This window comes from Indicator indicator, chromosome 9, assembly GCF_027791375.1.
Source record: "Indicator indicator isolate 239-I01 chromosome 9, UM_Iind_1.1, whole genome shotgun sequence".
In the NCBI taxonomy this organism is placed as follows: Eukaryota; Metazoa; Chordata; class Aves; order Piciformes; family Indicatoridae; genus Indicator; species Indicator indicator.
Genome location: NC_072018.1, coordinates 28745558 through 28765242, shown reverse-complemented (window position 1 = coordinate 28765242; position 19685 = coordinate 28745558). Strand labels below are relative to the sequence as shown.

The window sequence follows — 19685 nt, the reverse complement described above, 5'->3', positions numbered from 1 at the left end:
TCCCCAAACCTGGACAAGTTTAAAAGCTGTGTAGATGTAGTGATGAGGGACATGGTTCAGTGGTGACCTGGCAGTGCTGGGTTAATGGTTTGACTTGATAATCCTAAAGGTCTCTTCAAAGCAGAAGTGATTGCATTACTCTATGATTCTATGACCTGTGACTTAGGAGACTTCTCTGCATCTGCTACACAAAGGAGGACACTTTTCCCAGCTTTCTCGATGTCCCTAGCCCTGTCTTTGACCATGACTGTGAAGGATGACCCCTGCCATGCCTGACATGATTTTACAGGTTGTAAAATTCCAGCTTGTCTCCCCTGTGAAATAGATGAACAATGTTACTGAGCTTGCCTGGACATCTACGTGCAGGAGCCACTTGAAGCCCTTCTGCCTGGTGGCATTCAATTATTTTATTATGAGAAAACACAGAAATTTGATCCTGTTTCCTGCATTTTCCCTTTGCTTTGAATTTGCCTGATTTTGTGTGACTGCTCTGAAATTGCTCTAATTGTGCAGATGGCCCTTCCGGAAGCACCAGGCCAGGAAACTTATTACAGAGGCTGTTGAATATTCTTCTTGCAAGACTTTGTCTAGGAGTTGAATAAGACACTGTTGTGGTTATGGCGAGAGGAAGCTCCACCTCTCTCTTGGCAATGGTGCATTGTATTTGCATCTGGTGTTCTGGCTTCTCCAGTTCAAGAGACACAGGGAAATACCAGAGAGAGTCCAAAGGAGGTCTAGAAGGATGATTAAGGGATTGGAATATCTGTCTTATGAGGAAAGGCTGAGAGACCTGGGGCTGTTGAGCCTGGGTAAGAGAAGACTGAGAAGGGATCTTATTAATGTTTATAAATACCTGAAGGGTAGGTGTCCAGAAGGGGCCAGTCTCTTGTCAGTGGTGCCCTGTGATAGGATGAAGGGCAATGGATACAAACTGGAACACAGAAAGTTTCACCTCAACATTAGGAAAAACTTCTTTACTGTAATGGAGCACTGGAACAGGCTGCCCAGTGGGGTTGTTGAGTCTCCTTCTCTAGAGACTTTCAAAACCTTGATGCATTCCTGTGTGGCCTGTCCTAGATGGTGCTTTGGCAGCAGGGCAGGACTAGTTGATCTCCAGAGGTCTCTTCCAACCCCTACCATTCTATGATACTATGAACTGAGATATCCTGAAGGACTTTCTTCCCTTTCAAGATGGTGAACAGCAGCATTAGTTTTCCGATTAGATGAAGGCTTCTCTACCTGAATATCTCACCTGAAATATCAGGGAATTTATCTAATAACATATTACTGCATTCACCCTATGGCCAAGCAGAAGATCATTGAATCACATATGGAGAAAATTTCTATATTCTTAGAATCATGGAACTGTTTTGGTTGGAAAAGATGTTTGAGATCATCAAGTCCAACTATTAACTCAGCACCACCAGGTCACCACTAAAACGTGTCCCTCAGTACCACATCTACACAGCTTTTAAATCCTTCCAGGGATGGGGACTTTACCACTTCCCTGAAAAACTTCTAACTACATAATCAAGATGCCAGGGATTCAATTCCTTAAGGTTTTCCTTCTTTATACCTTCTAGAGTTGATAGGGAAGAAGATTTGTGCCATGGGAGGAAAGACAACACATTAACATCCCTGGCTGCTCTTAGGTCAGAGCAGCAAGATGTGGAACAACACTGTGATCTTCACTCCTTTTCCCTCCTTTTTCCCACCACAACATTTTATACGAGTCTGGTAGATTCGTATCAATCCAGAAATGTCCAGTTTTGGGCTCCCCAGTTCAAGAGAGACAAGAACTATTGAAGAGAGTCCAGCAGTGGCTATGAAGATGAGATCTGCGGCTGTTTAGCCTGGAGAAGAAAAGACTGAGAGGGAATCTTCTCCATGCTTACAAATATCCTAAAAGAGGATGGGGCCAGACTCTTTTCAGTGGTGCCCAGCAACAGGACAAGGGGCAAGAGGCACAAAGTGGAACCCAGCAGGTTCTTTCTGAACATGAGGAAGAACTTTTTTCTTGTGAGGGTGCTGGAGCACTGAACAGGCTGCTCAGAGAGGTTGAGGAGCCTCCTTCTCTGAAGATTCCAAATCTGCCTGGACATTGTGACCCTGGGTAACCTGCTGTGGGTGACCCTGCTTTAGAGGTGGGGTTGGACTAGATGATCTCCAGAGGTCCCTTCTGACCCCCACCATTCTGTGGATATGCAAAAGTCAGCCAATACAATTTAAATGATATTATTATAAAAAGCCCCCACAAAATGTGTGTTCTGCAGGTACCGATGATAGATTTTTTGCTTCTGAAGAGTGGTCATCACTACTAACACCAAGCTGTGGTGATGTGGCTGATGCCCAAGTCCTTAGCCCAGCGCTGTATAATTTAAATGACACCTGGTTCACTGCAACAGATATTTGAGATGCTGTCAGGTGTTAAAAACCTAGAAAAAACCAAGTTTTCACTCTGGGCAATCTCAACAGGTCCTGACGAACACAATCCCATTATGAAGCAGTCAGTCAAGTAAAAGGCATGAAGGAGCCTGTGATTAATGACATCAGCTTCTGCCTGGGCCAGGAGCTGGAGGAAGAGAGCTCTGGTGATTGCAAACACTACAGAGGAGTTTGCTTTGTCATGGCTTTTCCCAGTGTCTCCGAAGAAAAAAGCAGATGGATGGAGAGTGAGTTTGGTGCCAGAGAAACACTGCACAATGACAACAAATCGAGTAGGACAGTTATTGTGCTACTCCAGTCGTTTTCATTGCCCCAGCAGCAAAGGAAATAATTTCTTCTCTTTGTGCTTCTCTCATTTTCATCTCATTGTGCTTTCCCCCTTGAGAAAGAAAAAGGGAAAACACTGAGGCTGATAGAGCAGATTTCCCCAGGAACTGGTGGGACTCACTGCGCTGCTCTTCCCCTTCATGCAGCCTGGAAAAAAAGAAAGTTGATCTGCAGAGGAGAATGGGGGGAGGAGAGGCAGCTGCCAAAGACATCACTTGAGAGCTCTCGGCTGTACCATCAAACTTCTTGTGTAGAGATGAAGAGGAGGCGACTGGACCACCCACAGCAACAGATGGAGTGTTGTGCCTCTGGTATTTGGCATCCTGCCTCCCTGGAAATGCCTGCTCCTGCTGTCATTTCTGGAAGTGTTTAGAGAGATGAGGAGCTTGTTCCTACCCACTGGATAGGAAAAAGACATCTCCTGAGTTGTAGATGCTCTGTGTTTTCAGACTGGACGTCCTCCATCGCCTGATCCGTTCACTGACTGAAGTTCTGGAGAACAAATAACAGCCTTTCTCTCTCTGGAGTGTGCTGGAGCTCTGGGCTTGACATCCTCGATGCGGCACCACAGCCATCAAATTAGAAGTATTGCCTGATACGTCCTGCTCCTTTGTTGCCATGCTGCAGTCTCTTTCCTCACCTTCTTCTGTCAGCAGCTCATTTAGGCAAGGAAGAAAATTGTTCTAAAAGGATATAACTCACAAGCAGCTGATAAATTATGTGCATTCAGGAGAGTGTGGTCAAGAGAGGTTCTCCTATCCTTCTACTCTACCCTAGTAAGGCAACATCTCTGCAGTCCTGGGTCTAGTTCTGGGTACCCCAGCTCAAGAGAGATAAACTATTGGAGAAAGTCTGGCACAGGGTACAAAGATGCTGAAGAGACTGAAGAAAAGGCTGAGAGACCTGAGGCTATTTAGCCTGATGAAGAGCAGACTGAAAGGGGATCTTTTCAATGCTCATCAATAGCTAAAGGGCAGGGGGAAAGCGGATGGGGCCAGGCTCTTTTCAGTGGTGTCCAGTGACAGGACAAGGGGCAATGGGCACAAACCAGAACCCAAGTGGTTCTCTCTGTATAGGAGGAAAAACTTTCTTCTTTTGGGGGTTACAGAGTCCTGGACCAGGCTGTCCAGAGAGGCTGATGGAGTCTCCTTCTCTGGAGAGATTCCAAACCTGCCTGGATATTGCAATCATGGGCATGCTGCTTTAGCAGGAGGGTTGGACTGGATGATCTCTACAGGTCCCTTCCAACCCCCACCACGCTGTGAGTCCATGAAACACAAACTGCTATTTAAAATTTGTTTGGTTTTCAGGTATATCAGCAGTTCTAGGAGGTTTATTTTCATGTTTTCTTTGTTTTGAAAAGGAGAGCATCCATCTGACAAAGGTATTTGACACCAACATTCACAATCTTCCTTTCCCAGTATGAAAAATCGCCACCTCCAGGTTTGGGACTCCATATGTTAAAATTTTTATCTTTTAAAGCAATGAACAGCTTGGCCTCTGCAACAAGGTGAAAGCTTTGTTGGTTGCTTACTGCAAGCAACCAACACACAGGAGAAGCTGCAGCACCCTGGCACTATAAGCTCCAAGATGTCCAAAATCTGGTGTGATCTTCCTTGGAGTATCAAGATGTCCACACAAAGAGCCACTGCCTGGTCTCTGCTCACAAACACGTGAAGTCCCTGCCAGTCCTTCAGGTGGATTTTCTGTCCCTCTTCCTTTTATCCTCAGTAAGAAGAATATTATACATGAGTGGATGTCCATCTCCAGAGATGCAGATCACATTCCAGATCTGTGGATCATATGAATCTATTAGAAACACCAGAACAGACCAGATCCTGCTGCTGTTTTTGTTCACAGCTCTACATCCTGAGGTGCTTCTGGACTACTAAAGATGAAGAGGTCTGGACAAAAGTCCTAAAAGAAATGGCTTCCTTCACCATGAGCAGAGCTGAAGTAGGCAGGACTGCAGAACAACGGATTTCACCTCCACTGCAGTGAGAAAATGGCTCTTGAAGGATAAAAAGTGCTTGCCAAGTTTCTTGCCATCAGACTGACAGTCATGTTTTTGCTTTCTGCCTTCCAGTATCTCCAGGCAGTCAAACCTCTTCAGGAGTTGAGGAAGTGGCAGTGGCCTGCACCAGTTTTCATCTCATCTTGTTACCTTCAAATTTTGGAGCCCTTCTTGAGCCGATGACGGCTCTGACATGGAGCAGTTTGACTCTTGCAACGCGTGACTCCAACACTTCATGTTTTTATAGAAAGCAACAGCAGCTAAGTATAAACTCACACTACCTACAGAAGTTGGGGGATAAAAATACGTGTGTCAACTGCTCTTCTGATTTTTCTACAGAGCCCAATGAGCTGTATTATTTACAAATGGATAGCTTACCCACTTGCTCCAACCACACCAATGTCACCAAAGAACCAGGGGACATGGTGGAGAGAGGAATACAGCTGGAACTCCCAGATAACCCAGCAACTCTAATCTCTGCTTATGGAGCAATTGGCAGCAACGGTGCTGGTGGACAAGAAGCTCAGCATGAGCTGTCAATGTGCACTTGCAGCCCAGAAAGCCAACCAGATCCTGGGCTGCATCAAGAGAAGTGTGGCCAGCAGGTCAAGGGAGGTGATTCTCCCTCTCTACTCAGCTCTGGTGAGACCCCACCTGGAGTACTGTGTCCAGTTCTGGAGTCCCTATTACAAGAGGGATATGGACATGCTGGAACATGTCCAGAGAAGGGCCACCAGGATGATCAGAGGGCTGGAGCACCTCTCCTATGAGGACAGACTGAAAGAGTTGGGGCTGTTCAGTCTGGAGAAGAGAAGGCTCCGAGGTGACCTTATTGTGGCCTTTCAATATCTGAAGGGGGCTACAAGAAAGCTGGGGAGGGACTTTTTAGGCTATCAGGCAGTGATAGGACTGGGGGGAATGGAATAAAGCTGGAAGTGGGGAGATTCAGGCTGGACGTGAGGAAGAAGTTCTTCACCGTGAGAGTGGTGAGAGCCTGGAATGGGTTGTGCAGGGAGGTGGTTGAGGCCCCATCCCTGGAGGTGTTTAAGGCCAGGCTGGATGAGGCTCTGGCCAGCCTGCTCTAGTGCCAGGTGTCCCTGCCCATGGCAGGGGGGTTGGAACTAGATGATCCTTGTGGTCCCTTCCAACCCTGACTGATTCTATGATTCTATGATTCTATGATTCTATGATTCTAATTTACTCTGAGGGTGGTGAGACACAATGGCCCAGGTTGCCCAGAGTATAGTATCACAGAATTAACTAAGTTGGAAAAGACCTTCAAGATCATCAAGTCCAACTTATCACCCAACACCATCTAATCAACTAAACCATGGCACTAAGTTCCTCAGCCAGTCTTATTTTAAACTTCCAGGGACAGTGACTCCATCACCACCCCAGGCAGCACATTCCAATGGGCAATCACTCTTTCTGTGAAGAATTTCTTCCTAACATCCAGCCTAAACCTCCCCTGGTGCAGCTTGAGACTGTTGTCCTCTCCTTCTGTCAGTGGTTGCCTGGGAGAAGAGACCAACCCCCACCTGGCTACAACCTTCCTTCAGGCAGTTGCAGATGGCAATAAGGTCTCCCCTGAGCCTCCTCTTCTCCAGGCTAAACAACCCCAGCTCCCTCAGCTGCTCCTCATAGGGCTTGTAGATACTTCATCTCTGGAAACATGCCAGGTCAGGTTGGAAGGGGTCTGAGCAACCTGCTCTAGTTGCAGATGTTCCTGCTGACTGCAGGGGGTGTTGGATTAGATGAGCTTGAAAGATCCCTTCCAACTCAAACCATTCTATGACTCCATGAATTTGGGCCCAAAAGGATAGTTTTTTCCCTCTCCCTCTCCCTCTCCCTCTCCCTCTCCCTCTCCCTCTCCCTCTCCCTCTCCCTCTCCCTCTCCCTCTCCCTCTCCCTCTCCCTCTCCCTCTCTCCTCTCCCTCTCCCTCTCCCTCTCCCTCTCCCTCTCCTCTCCTCTCCTCTCCTCTCCTCTCCTCTCTCCTCCCCAACACCCTAGGTGAGAGGCCTGTTTGTTTTCTTCCTTCAGGTTATTAAACTCTTTATTTCCCTCTTGCAAGTCACAGTGGAGTTCAAACACCAGATTTGTAACTGCAATCACTTTTTGATGCCTTACTATTCACTTACCTTCTGGGATGGAAGACTCCTTCCCCAGAGAGATCCTCATGACAGAAATAATGTCATTAAGTTGTAAAGATTAAAAATGTGCCCTCAGTCTCTTTGATCTAGAGCCCAGGAAGGGGGTTCATGGATATTGTCTTGATATTGGTGAGTTACACTTCTGTTGCATCAAAGAATGGTTTGGGTGGGAAGTGACCTTTAAAGGTCATCTAGTCCAGTCCCACTGCAGTCATCAGGGACATCTTCAGCTACAGCAGGTTGCTCAGAGCCCCACTGAATCTGACCTGAAATGCTTCCAGGGATGGGGCTTCTACCACCTCTCTGGGCAACCTAGGCCAGTGTCTCACCCCCCTCACTCAAATAATGCCTTTCATCCAGATTGAGTCCCTCCTCTTCCACATGCTGATGCAGGACTAACATCAGATGTGGTTCTGCCCTGTCTGATACCCACCTTGAATGAAAGTTTCCTGCACGTCTCCCCCGACACCTACAAGCGAGTCCTGTGGGCCATGAGTTGGGGTAGAGCCTGCAGAGGTGGATCTGACAGGCATGGGCATGGCTCCATGGGTGGGCGAGGAGTGTGCTGAGCCTGCTGCTTGCACCTGCATGAGACATGAGACACAGATTCCAAATTTTTAACTGGTTTTTGGGTCAATGTCTAAAAATAATGCTAAAAGAAAAGAGCAATGTATGAGGACAGATGCTTCACCAAACCACTCTCAGTTTGGGTAATGATGGGATGTGTGATGGGGAGAAGTTGTGGGAGGACCCTGTGGTGGTACTCTGGGTGCACCTCATCACAGCGCCCAAGGTGGAGCTGCACATGGTTCACACATCTGTGCTGCCTCCAGCACAGGATCTGACCCACAGCCTCCATACCACATGTCTACTGTGTCACTGGGTCAAACAGCAAGTGGGAAAACCCCAGGAAGGCACAGAGTGACCTTCCCAGCCATGTGCTGCTGAAGGACCAGTCTACCACTTGGTATCTACTTGTCCTTCCAGTGGGCAGCAGTGAGGAAACATCCAGAGCTCCATGGTACCACCAAGCCTCTGCTGAAGGTCCATCCCCCTTAGATTGAAAAAGATCTTTAGGATCACCAAGTCCAACAGCTAACCCAGTACTGCCAGGTCACCACTAAACCATGTCCCTCAGCATCACATTTCATTTACACTGTTTCTAAACCACTCCAGGGATGGGGACTCCACTACTCCATTTGACAGTCTGTTCCAGTCCTTTACAATCCTTCTGAGGAAGAAATTGTTCCTTATGTCCAACCTAAACCTCTCTGGGTACAACTTGAGGCCCTTTTCTCCTGTTGCTTGTTCCTTGTAATGAGAGGTTGATCCCCACTTGTCTCCAACCTCCTTTCAGAAAGTTGTAAAGAGCAAGAAGGTCTTCCTGGAGCTTCCTTTTCTCCAGGCTAAATAACCCCAGTTCCCTCAGCTGCTCCTCACAAGACTTGGTCTCTAGACCCTTCACCAGCTTTGCTGGACACACTCCAGCACCTCAGTGTCCTTTCCCTTCACTACATAGCAGAGGGTCTGCACAGCCTTGGTTAAGTTCCTCCTCCCTAGAAGCTGCTCACTCCCCATCACCCATCCTCACCTCAGGAGGCAAAGATGTCACCTTCCCTGGAGCATTGCCTGTTACTTATGAAGAGTTTGGATGTACTCAGTGCTACTTTACTGTTAATAATCTGGTTGTTCTCTGCAGCCACTTGTGTCTGTCAACCACCTCTGAACCGACTGCAGGGTCATTAATGATCAGTTCTGCCTGGTTTGCTGGGGAGTCTTTATGAGCTGTGACCGTGTCTGCACGGAGGCGCGGTCCCTGTGCTGCTGCTGATGAAAGGAAAGTCACTCAAAAATAATTACAGGCGAGGGGCATTAAACTCCCCCAGCCTCTCAGAGCAAAACCTGGCGTCTTGTCACCCTTTTGTGAACCTCTTCAAGCTCTGCTCCCTTTGACGTACACCAGTTACTGGGGCGACCTGGCCAGTGCAGCGGTGTTGCTGCCCAGTGACACCACCAGCTCCCAGTACAGAGCTGACATTGCCAGCACCCTGTGCAGTGGTGACACCACTGGCACCTCTCACAGCACTGATACCACCTACACCTTGAGCAGCAGTCACACTGCTGGCACCCCACGCAGCTGTGACGTTGCCAGCAGCCCTCACAGCACTGACACCACCAGCACCCAGCACAGCAGTGACATCACCACCATGGGGACATCACCAGCACAGCAGCAACACCTGGCCCAACTCACACAGTGATGACACTGCCAGAACCCTGGACAGTAGGGACACTGACAGCACCTTGTGCAGCAGTGACACTGCCAGCGGCCTGTAGAGCAATGACATTGCCACAGTGGTGACATCACCAGCACCTCACTGTGTCACAGCAGTGACACTGCTGAATGCCATGTTCTCGTGATGGGGCAGGAGGGACAGGACATCTTTCAAAAGTAAAATCACCAGCAGCGTCAATTGCCTTCAATGAAACCTCAAACCAAACCTTCAAAATGACCTGAAAATAAACAGGAACAGGCAGCAGTGCCCAAATTTGCACAGATTTGTGGCAGAAGATGCCTGCCCCCTGCTCAGTGCTCCCAGTCTGCTACAGGAGACACAGCATGGCAAACAGCAGTGCTCACCCATCCCATGGCTTTGGGCTGAAGGAACTGGCTCATCCCTTCTCCTCCCTCAGAAGCTGCTCAGAAGAGGAAAATCAGTCCACATGTGAGTTAAGACTGAAAACCAGGAGGAAACCCAGTGCCAGCACCACAATGGAGACAGAGTCTAGCAAGTCAGAACTCTGCTTGCCCCAGGAGGGAGTCTAAGTGACCATTGTATGTTGTGAAGCTTGTCTCCCAGGTTGCACCTTGGGACTTTAGCACATGTTCCTGTTAACCACCTGAGACCTTCTGCTGATGGCAGCTGTGGGAGGAAGTACGAATGAAAAGCCGCCAAGAGATTTTGTTATTTGGAAAAGAGCTCAGCGAATGCAGTAAAACTTCACTGGGCACCTTCTCTCCAAAACACATGCCAAGGCTGCAAGGGGACAGATCTTACCCTGCAATGGCAAACTTGATCCATCCCACCCATCTCCACATCTGGCCAGCGGTGACTTGTGCAGATGTGCTTGTGCCTTGAACCCTGGCAGAGAGCTGGGACAGAAGCACCCAGACACTGTCCACAGCAGCACAGCATGGTGGGGTTGGAAGTGACCTCTGGGGATCATTCATCCAACCCTCCTGCTAAGCAAGATCCCTTACAGCAGGTTGCCCAGAACTGCAATGTCTGAGTGGGTTTGGAATCTCTTCAGAAGAGACTCCACAACTTCTCTGGGCAGCCTTTTCCAGGACTCTGGTACTCATAGGAGAGAATCATAAAATTGTTAGGGTTGGAAGGGCCTTCAAGGATCATCTAGTTCCAAACCCTCTGCCATGGGTAGGGACACCTCACACTAGATCAGGTTGCCCAGAGCCACATCCAGCCTGGCCTTAAAAATCTCCAGGGATGAGGCTTCTACCACCTCCCTGGGCAACCTGTTCCAGTGTCTCACCAGCCTCATGGTAAAGAATTTATTCCTAACATCCAATCTGAATCTACGCATTTCTATTTTTTTACCATTTCCCCTAGTCCTATCATTACCTCTCCTCACGTTCAGATGGAATCTTCTGGGTTCCAGTTTGTGCCCATTGTCCCTTGTCCTGTTGTTGGGCACCACTGAAAAGAGTCTGGCCCCATTCTCTTGCCCCCTGCCCTTTAGCTAATGAAGAGCATTGAGAAGATCACCTCTCAAGTCTGCCTTTCTCCATGCTAAACAGCCCCAGGTCTCTCAGCCTCCCATCCTCAGAGAGATGCTTCAGTTCTCTCAGCATTTTTGTAGCCTCCATGCACAGAGACTTCAGCCCTGGGGGGAAGAAATTTTGTTTTCACCACCATCCCCTTTGAGACACCCTCTCTACTTCTCCATTCTTAGAGTGAGTGCCTGAGCACTTGATGTATTGGTTTTCAGCCTGCTTTACCCACTGGGCACACAGATGGGCTGTGCTGATTTGCATAGAGCCACTGGAGCAGAGAAGCTGGGAACTCCCTCACCCACGCCGTGAGGCAGCTCCTGGAAACCGCAGTGACTGTGAGAGCAGCTCCCGAGGTCGCGCACAGACGACGTTATCTTGATGGGACAGAGCCACATTTCCCTCTTCCCTTGTCTTCATGCATGGTCACAGCACTGCGCTCAGCTGCCTCATGTGATCCACCCTACAGCACTCAAGCAGAAGGAGGATCTGAGAGTTTTTGGTTCAGTGAAGGCTTCAAAACTCACCTTCACCAGAAACTCCCTGATGGAGACATGGCTGCTGCTCAGGACCACAGAGCTACAGGTCCTGGGCTAATGGGGCTCACAGAGCTCAAGTGAGATCACAGGGGATGCATTGGTATCCCATGGGCTCCAGGAGCTGCACTGAAGGGTTGGCCCCAGCCAATAATTAAGCTCCTACCAGCTGCTCATGCATTCTCCACCATGATGGGGGTGGGGAGAGAAATGGAAATGCAAAAGCCAGAAAGACTTGTGGGACACCTGGGATGGACTTCCTAGGCAAGGAGACAAGAACCTCTCACTCCTGATCTAGAAGAGAAATGAAAAAGTCCTGACCAGCGCTGACATGAACCCTTCCTATGCAGCATCTACAGGTGGGAAACATCATGGCCTGAGCTCCACCTGTGTGTGAAGGGCATGTGCAAGGTTATTACAAGGGCCTCCAAGTTTATGTTTCCAGGAGGAAAGAAAGAATCTGATTGATTATGGATGATTTCTTGGCAGATCTCTTTGAGGGTGCAGTCCCCCTCAGATGGCCACATTTGGAGTGGAGATGACATCTGAATAGGTCTAGAATGGGGTAGAAAACCTGGCTTGTGTAAACTTGTGTAAGTGTGTCAAGGAGGACTAGCACAGAGATCTCCCTGTACATAGCACTAGTGAGGCTGCACAGCAAATAATGGGTTCAGTTTTGGGGCCCCTGCTCCAAGAAGGACATGGAGGTGCTAGAACATATTCAAAGGGCAAAGTTGGTGCAGGGTCTAGAGCACAAGTCTTGTGAGAAGTGGCTGAGGGAACTGGGGGTGTTGAGCCTGGAGAACATGAGGCTCAGGGGAGATTGTCTCACTCTCTACAACTCCCCTAAAGGAGACAGGTGGGTATCGGTTTCTTTGCCCAAGGAACAAATAATAGGACAAAAGGAAATGGCCTCAGGTTGTGCCTGGGTAGGTTTAGGTTGGACGATAAGGAAAAATTTCTTCCCCAAGAGGGTTGTCAAGACCTGCAGCAGGCTGCACAGGGCAGACACATGGTGGAGTCCCAAGTCCTGAAGGAGTTTAAAACGTGTGTAGAAGTTGTGCTGAGAGACATGGTTTAGTGGTGACATGGCTGTGCTGGCTTTACAGTTGAACTCAGTGATCTTAAAGGTCTCTTCCAACCAAAATGATTTTATGACTGTGATTGCAGAGCATGAAACCTGTCCTAGAAAGCACTTTATCTACTGAGAAACCAAGAGAGCCATCTGGGGCAGACACAAAGGGAGCAGCATGGAGCCACGCCAGTAAAAGCAGCCCCCACGTGACACGCAGGTGCTAGAACGCAGTGATGGGGCTTGGCCAGGGCAGAGGAAGCTGTGGTGGGTGTAGCAGTGCCTCTGCAGCTGTGGGACATGAAGCAGGACAGCCCAGAGGCAGTGACTGTCAGCGGGTGTGCTCAGGGATGCCTCCCAAGGCTGGATGAGGCAATGTCGCTGAGAAGGGTCCATAAATCACTCTTGCAACCTTCTTTCTCCAACAGCTGAAGGCAAAGGAAGTAAAGGAAGGAATGAGGCAAGGTCCAATAAATATTGGAGTTGAGGCTGCTCTCATGGTTTTTGAACCTGTTAACATGAAGTAGAACAAGGCCAAGTACAAGGTCCTGCACCGAGGTCGAGGCAATCCCTGGTATCAATCCAGGCTGGAGGATGAAGGGACAGAGAGCAGCCCTGCAGAGAAGGACTTGGGAGCGCTGCTGGGTGAAAAGCTGGACAGGAGCTGGCAGTGTGCACTCATAGCCAAGAAGCCAACTGCATCCCGGGCTGTATCCAAATCAGTGTGGCCAGCAGGTCAAGGGAGAAGATTCTGCCCCTCTGCTCTGCTCTGCTAAGACCCCACCTGCAGTGCTGTGTCCAGCTCTGGAGTCCTCAGCACAAGAGAGGCATGGACCTGTTGGAGAGGGGACAGAGGAGGCCACAACAATGATGCAAGGGTTGGAATCTCTCTGCTGTGAGGACAGGTTGAAAGAACTGGGGTTGTTCATTTTGGAGATGAGAAGGGAGACCTTATTGTGGCCTTTCAGATCTAAAAAGGACTCATCAGAATGATGGAGACAGACTTTTTATCAGGGCCTGTTGTGACAAGGAAAGGGGTGATGGTTTTAAACTGTAAGAAGGTAGATTCAGACTAGTTTGAAGGAAGAAATTTTTTATGCTGAGAGTGGTGAGACACTGGCCCAGGTTTCGCAGGGAGGTGGTAGATGGCCCATCTCTGGAAACATTCCAGTTTGGATTCAACAGGGCTCTCAGCAACTTGCTCAAATTGAAGATTTCCCTGCTGACTGCAGTGGGACTGGACTAGATGACCTTTAAAGGTCCCTTCTCATCCAAACCATTCTGTGATTCAATGATTCCATGAAAATGGGAGTTTGCTGTGGCGCAGGCCTGCAGAAGAGCACTGCACAGAGGATGTTTGGTGCTGGCTGATTTTTCCTCATACACATTTACTCAAATTACTCTGTGATAAAAACTGGAATGCTGCTGAGCCGGTTTGGTGTCAGAACCTTCAGTTTTGTCCTCACAGCTTTCACAGAGGGATCAGATGCGTGCTACAAGCTCAACCATGGAGGTGCACAACAACTGCGGCAGCCTGTGGGAGAAATCCTATTTTCCTGGGACACCACTAGAGCTGTTCTCCCCATTTCTGCTCTGCAACCCCTTGTGCAATTCAGCATTATGACTGCAGCCCCAGGGGCTTAATTTCCCTGTGAGATATTGCTCCAGAATTTGAGTCTCTGTTGTAATTTTTGCTTTTTGTTTTTACCAGTAATTTAAAATTACTTTTTTTAAGCATAGAATCACAAAATTATTTCGGTTGGAAAAGACCTTTAAAGATCGTCAAGTCCAACCGTTAACCCAGCACTGCCAGGGCACCACTAAACTGTGTCCTTCAGCCCTCACATCTGCAAGAGGTGATCTACCAGAAATGGAGGAGGGAAATGCTTTCAGTGCTGCAAACAAAACTATTGCTGCTGCTGCTGCCGCCTGAATAATTCCAGCTCGATCGAAGCCTGTGCTAAAAATAATTCAACCCCCTCCCTGCAAATGCTCTTGGAGGAAAATATTAAAACAAAAAATAAGGTCATTAACTCAGAGGCCCCACCAATCGCTCCTCTTAACCTTATTCTTGTAGCAAAATTGAATTTTACTGTCCTCCGTGGCACATCAGCCAAGGCTACTGGCTCCGAAAGGCCCCACGCTGCCTGCTGTTCTTCTCCAAGAGCAACCATGCCAAGGAATACATCAAAGGCTCATTAGTGGAGTGGGCTAATGACCTTTCGGAGGCGATAATGCAATCCTCTGACTGAAAAACAACGCACGGCTGTCTGCACGGCCATGGCGGGGGAGAGGAGCTGTGTCTGCTTTCCCAGACCTCCTGCTCCCCCCAGTTCCCCTGGTCTCCCTGTTTTCTCCTGGTTACCCCCCAATTTCTCCAGTCTCCCAAGTCTCACTGGTGTGGGGCAGCAGCCAGCTCACCTGGACAAGGAACTGCACCCCCCTGCTGACTGTTTGAACACATCCTGTACCAGAGGAACACAGTGCTCTGAAACACAGCACAAGAAAAGGGCTCCGAGTGTGCTGCTGGCACCCCAACATCTATCTATGTACACAGTGTTGTGATCAGTGGGGCAGAGTCTACCTGGATGACTGTAGCTCACAGTGTTACCCAGAGGTCAGAACTGGGTCCAGTTTTGTTAATTGTCTTCATCAAAGATCTGGATGAAAGGACAGAGTCAACCCTCAGCCAGTTCACTGATGGTACCAAACTGGGAGGAGCGGCTGACACCCCGTCAGGCTGTGCTGCCATTCACCGAGATCTCGACAGACAGGAGAGTTGGGCAGAGAGAATACTCATGAAATTCAGCAAGGGCAAGTGCAGGGTCCTGCATCTGGGAAGGAATAACCTAACACACCAGGACAGTTTAGGGACTGACCTGCTGGAAAGCAGCTTTGTGGAGAAGGGCTTCAGAGTGCTGGTGGACAAAAAATTCACCATCAGCCAGCAATATGGCCTCGTGGCCAAGAAGACCAATGGTCTCCTGGGGTACATTAAGAATAGTGAGGGCAGCAGGTCAAGGGAGGTTCTCCTTCTTCTCTCTTCTGCCCTAGTGAGGCCACATCTTGGAGTCTTGAGTTCAGTTCTGAACTCTCTAGTTCAAGAGAAACAGGGGAGTACTGGAGAAAGCCCAGCAGAAGCTACAAAGGTGCTGAAGGGACTGGAGCATCTGTCTGACAACGAAAGGCTGAGTGACCTGGAGTTGTTTAGCCTGAAGAAGAGCAGACTGAGAATGTATCTTCTCAGTGTTGATCAATAGTTAAAGGTGGTGGTGGGGAAGGCATCAAGAGGATGGGGCCAGATTGTTTTCAGTGGTGCCCAGCAACAGGACAAGGGGCAACAGGCACAAACTGGAACCCAGGAGGTTCCACCTGAACATGAGGAGAAGATTCTTTCCTGTGAGGGTGCCATAGCCCTGGACCAGGCTGCCCAGAAAGGTTGTGCAGTCTCCTCTGGAGAGATTCCAAACCTTCTTGGATGTGATCCTGGGCAACCTGCTGTGGGTGGCCTTGCTTTGGCAGGGATTTGGACTAGATGATCTCCAGAGGTCCCCTTCAACCCCTGGGATTCTGTATATAAAATAAACATATATTTATGTAAAGTGGATGTGTGGATGGGAATGTACCACAAATGCACAAACACCAACCTCCTAACTAGGGATGCTGTGGTTTAGACCCAGCTGATGCTGGGCATTTCAGTGATGGCAGCCCAGCAATGCCAACCCAGTGGTGCAGGGCAGAGGCCAGGCAGAGTTGATGGGATTATCAGGATAGCACGTTGCACTGAAAGGTTTGTGCTTAATTGTTCAGAATGACATAATTAGATTAGATACAGAAAACCACCCAGCGATGCTGAGTGGGCTGTGAGGCAGGCATGGGCAGGGAGGCAGAGCATGCCAGGAGGGCACAAGGAGGGAAGGACAGGGGCCAAGCCTGTGCCACCACCGAGCAGTCTTTGGTTTAAGTCACGGCATTAATTAACAGCAGGTTTGCTTGTGAAGATGGTGGCTCTGCCCTCCTGCCTGTAGCTCCAGCATTGCACTGGGCTGGGGGCTAAGGACAGACTAGTGAAACCCTGTACTGAAGACTCTGAGACCACAGGGCCGCCACATAGCTATGGTCTTTAGTGTGAAATGAAACCTCTGTTGCCCTAGTCCCCAAATCCTGCTCCAAGGACAGGACCCTGTGGCAATTGTCCCCATCCAGGCAGTGCCCAGGAACTGGGAGAAACCTCTGTTAGAGCCTCCAGCAGAGCCAGCAGCAGGTACTGAGGTAGCTGGTCAGGCCCCAGTGCCAAACTGGGAGATACTGAGCCTCAGCACTATTCCACTGCAACCAGTGTGTATTGCTCAGCTCTTTCTGCAATTTGATTTTTCAGCTTTAATTCTAATGCAGAGATAACCCAGGACTTCAGAACAACTTTCATGAAGCTTCCCTGACACTCTGTTGCATGCCCTTTCCACAGAACCACTTTGGTTGGAAGTGACCTTTAACATCAAGTCAACCATTAACCCAGCACTACCAGGGCACCACTAAACCATATTTCTCAGAATCACACCTACATATCTCACGAACCCCTCCAGGAATGGGGAATCCACCACTTCCCTGGACAGCCTGTTCCAAACCTTGATGACCCTTTTCATGAAGAAATTGTTCCTCATGTCCAACCTAAACCTCCACTGGTGCAACTTGAGGCTGTTTTCTCTTGTCCTGTCACTTGTTCCTTGGGATAAGAGACTGACCCCCACTGTGCTCTGTCTTCCTTTCAGGGACTTGTACAGAGCAAGAAAGTTTCCCCTGAGTCTCCTTCTCCCTAGGCTTAACAACCTCAGTTGCCTTAGCTGTTCCTCACAAGACCTATGCTCTAGACTGTTCACCAGCTTCATTGCCCTTCTTTAGAACTGCTCTAGCACCTCAATGTCCTTGTAGTGAGTGGCCCACAACTGAACCCAGGATTTTAGATGTGGTCTCACCAGTGCCCAGTACAAGAGGATGATCACTGCTGTAGTCTTCCTCACCACACTACTGCTGGCACAAGCCAGGATGCTTTTCACCCTCATGGCCACAAGGGCACATTGCTGGCTGATGGTGAACTTGTCCACCAGCACTCCCAGGTACTTCTCTGCAGAGCTCTTTTCAAGCAGGTCTATCCCCAGCCGGTACTGGTGCAGGAGGTTATTCCGCCCCAGGGAGAGGACCCTACACTTGACCTTGTTGAACTTCATGGTTCTTCTCTGGCCCAGCTGTCCAGCCTGTCCAGGTCTGGCTGATCAGCAGCACAGCCTGACAGGGTGTCAGCCACTCCTCCCCAGCAAACTGGTTCAGAGTTCACTCTGTCCCTTCATCCAGGTCACTGATGAAGAAGATGAACAAGACTTGACCCAGTTCTGACCCCTGGGGAACACCACAAGCTGAAGACCTCCCACTAGACTCAGCCCCACTGGTCACAACCCTCTGAGCTCTGTCCTTCAGTCATTTCTCAGTCCACCTCACTGTCCACACATCTGACCCATACTTCGTAAGCACCACCCTGTACTTTGCTGTTGTTTGGCTTTTTCTGAATAAAATAAATAAACAAAATAACCAAAGCCTTGTGGTGCCAGCTGCTGAAGAGCCTGGTCACTGCCCCAAGACCCCTCCAGAACCAGGTCTGCTCCATCCCCAGCTCTGCTGAGTGCCAGAGAGCTGTTTGAACTACTCCATTCATGCAACACTGTTTGTTTTCATTCCTCTCTCTCCCCCCAGCTGTGGGACACAGAGCAGGGATCAGGAAACAATAAAATCTTGGTTACCACACAGAATGCCTCCTTTTTCCCCGCTCCTTTCAAAGCCTGACATTTTTGCTTTCATCCACCATTTCCACAGTTCAGGGGCATGTGTTGCCTCTCCTTCCAACAGGGCCTCATCTGGGGATGCCAAAACTGCACTCAATATGTCGCACATTGCTCCCCTCCCTGCATTCAGCATTGCTCCCTCCCTTCCAGCCGTTCCCAGGACTCTGATGGTTTCAATTCCCACCTGATTCCTTGACTGACTTGGATTACAAAGCCTAAAAGCAAGTGTTATCTTTCAGAATGATCCCAGTTTTCTTTTCAGGCTTCTCAGTTGCCACATTTATCCCTTTAGCTCATCAGCATCACTAATATGGCTCAAAAGCTCTCCACCATGTCTCAGGGGTGAGCAGGAAGGGTGGAGGAGTTGCTCCAGCTCCATCCTGCAGCACCAGCCTGGTGGGGTCTGTAAGGGGCCAGAACAAAATGTCTTAATTCTGGAAGCATCCAGACCAACCACCAGACCCACTGTCTGTAGTTCTGTCTGTAGTCTGCTCCATTCTCCAGACATTGCCTGGGGACATGTGAAGTGCCTCAGGTTGAATTTCCCTGCCACTAAAATAACAGCCAGAAAAGTCCACCCAAGCTGAGAAGGTCAATCTCCACTAATAGAGGTACAAGGGCCACCTGAAATTCTTTCACCTGGGCAATGATGCTGGTGAAGGGTCTAGAGCACAAGTCTTGTGAGGAGTGGCTGAGGGAACTGGGGTTGTTCAGCCTGGAGAAAAGAAGACTCAGGGGAAACCTTCTCACTCTCTACACCTCCCTGAAAGGAAGATAGAGTTAGGTGGGTGTCGGTCTCTTCTCCCAGGGAACAAGTGACAGGACAAGAAGAAACAGCCTCAAACTGCACCAGGAGAGGTTTAGGTTGGACATAAGGAAAAATTCTTCATGGAAAGTACAGCCCTACTCCAGGGCCTGGAGTAGGCTGTCCAGGGCAGTAATGGAGTCCCCATACCAGGAGGGATTTAAAAGCTGTGTAGTAGTGGTACTTGATTTAGTGGTGACCTGGTAGTGCTGGATTAATGGTTGGATGCAATGATTTTAGAGGCCTCTTCCAACCAATATGATTCTGTGATTCCATGACTCTACCACGGCAGCAGTGTAATGAGAGTACATCTGTCACTGCTGTTCAGACATGGGAGAGAAGACAACACCCCCAAAAAAACATCAAAAAGCTTGTACTGGAAACATATGCCCAGCAAAGCAAGTTGAAGACAGAACACCTCTTGCAACTCCAGCTCCATACCGACTTCTCCATGGACAAACAGCCTGTTCAAAGTGCTTCTGGTCACTTGTTGTCACCTATGAGTGAGTGGCTATAGACAAGCCCAACTGCTCCAACACACTGGGACACCACCAAGCAACATGAAGGAACAAGTCTAGAGGTGGCAATGATCAGTGTGTCATAGCACAACACTCATCTCTGACAGCTTAGCAGAGCCTGCTGCAACAGGACAAGGAATGATGGTTTTAAACTAAAACAGAGGAGATTCAGACTGTATAGAAGGAAGAATATTTT

At 49.0% G+C, this 19685-nt stretch overlaps 1 protein-coding gene across 1 annotated transcript in view; it reads right to left on the bottom strand.

Annotated features, from left to right (window-relative positions):
* DTNB (dystrobrevin beta) overlaps nt 1-19685 on the bottom strand; it is a 151753-nt gene that overhangs the window by 3948 nt on the left and 128120 nt on the right. The window contains exon 15 of the mRNA XM_054383428.1: nt 7371-7521. Within this exon, the coding sequence (XP_054239403.1) occupies nt 7371-7521 (151 nt within the window). The remainder of the gene's footprint in view (nt 1-7370; nt 7522-19685) is intronic.